Source organism: Dendrobium catenatum, unplaced genomic scaffold (genome assembly GCF_001605985.2).
Source record: "Dendrobium catenatum unplaced genomic scaffold, ASM160598v2 original_scaffold_247791, whole genome shotgun sequence".
Taxonomy (NCBI): Eukaryota; Viridiplantae; Streptophyta; class Magnoliopsida; order Asparagales; family Orchidaceae; genus Dendrobium; species Dendrobium catenatum.
In genome coordinates, this window is record NW_021566194.1 from 13 (window position 1) to 1,000 (window position 988).

At 43.0% G+C, this 988-nt stretch overlaps 1 protein-coding gene across 1 annotated transcript; it reads left to right on the top strand.

Annotated features, from left to right (window-relative positions):
* The first annotated feature begins 212 nt into the window (after nt 1-212).
* LOC110115555 lies at nt 213-763 on the top strand. Its single transcript, XM_020848816.2, has one exon. The coding sequence runs from the start codon at nt 272-274 to the stop codon at nt 746-748; it is 477 nt and encodes a 158-aa protein (XP_020704475.1). The 5' UTR covers nt 213-271; the 3' UTR covers nt 749-763.
* Nucleotides 764-988: the final 225 nt, after the last annotated feature.

Consider the following 988-nt stretch of genomic DNA (forward strand, 5'->3'; position numbering starts at 1 on the left):
CATTTTGATGCATTTAAATGAATAAATAAAATTAATAAATAAGTTAATTAAATGTATAAATAAAATGAAAATTTGAGATTCATCTTTTAATAATTAAATAGAAGACTAGAATTATATTTGAGTGAAATTTCAAACCACTTTTTTTATAGTATTATAGATATAGATAGGATAGATATATATATTTTTGTTAATTTAAATTTTATTTTCGGGCACCAATTATGCTCTTTCAAATAAAAATGCACATGGCAGATGGGGCTTAGTGGAAAGCCAAATGCGGCCGAGGAAGTCGGCCGCTGGAAGGGGGAGGACTGCCGCTGTATCGCCGGAGCGAGAACGGCCCTCCTTCGACTCTTCGGGCTTCGAGCTTGACCGAACCTCCGGCCACCATCGCACATCCGTACGACCTGTCGGCTCTCTTCTCGACGATCGTGCGCTATACCTTGCGGAAGATGGGCATCAATGGTTTAGCGATGAGCCCATCGAAGATCACAATAATATAAACGGTGGAATCGGTGGGGGTGGTAGAGCAGCGAATCCTCGTAGCTTTTCTTACAGTGTGAAGCAGCGGTGCTGGGAAAAGGCTGAGAAGGTGAAGGGGAGGGATCCTGACAGGTGGCGGAGGGATCCTCTTGGCAACATCATCTTTCGAAAGCTCGTTGGATGCCCTGGATGCCTCTGCCACGACTACGATCACATCGTCCCGTACTCCAAGGTATCTTTATCCACAACCTCTCTTCATTTACAGTAACATTCTTTTGTTCTTGTTGATTATTCATCTCTTGGATCAGCGAGGGTTCTTTACCGTATGCCTAGGGGGTCAGTAGTCAATACCCAGTGAATCTTCTGGAGGCAAACTGCTGGTTGTCAGTTCTTTCTGCAGTTCCATTATGATTTACTGCATTTGTTCGATATCAGAATGTGGAGTTCTTTCTCCATTAGGGATGGTTCTAGCAACAGAATTGATAAGTAGGGTAGTGCACGCTTGAAG

Coding starts and splice junctions, on each gene's coding strand:
- LOC110115555 (XM_020848816.2), top strand. CDS start 272: ATGCGGCCGAGGAAGTCGGCCGCTGGAAGGGGGAGGACTGCCGCTGTA.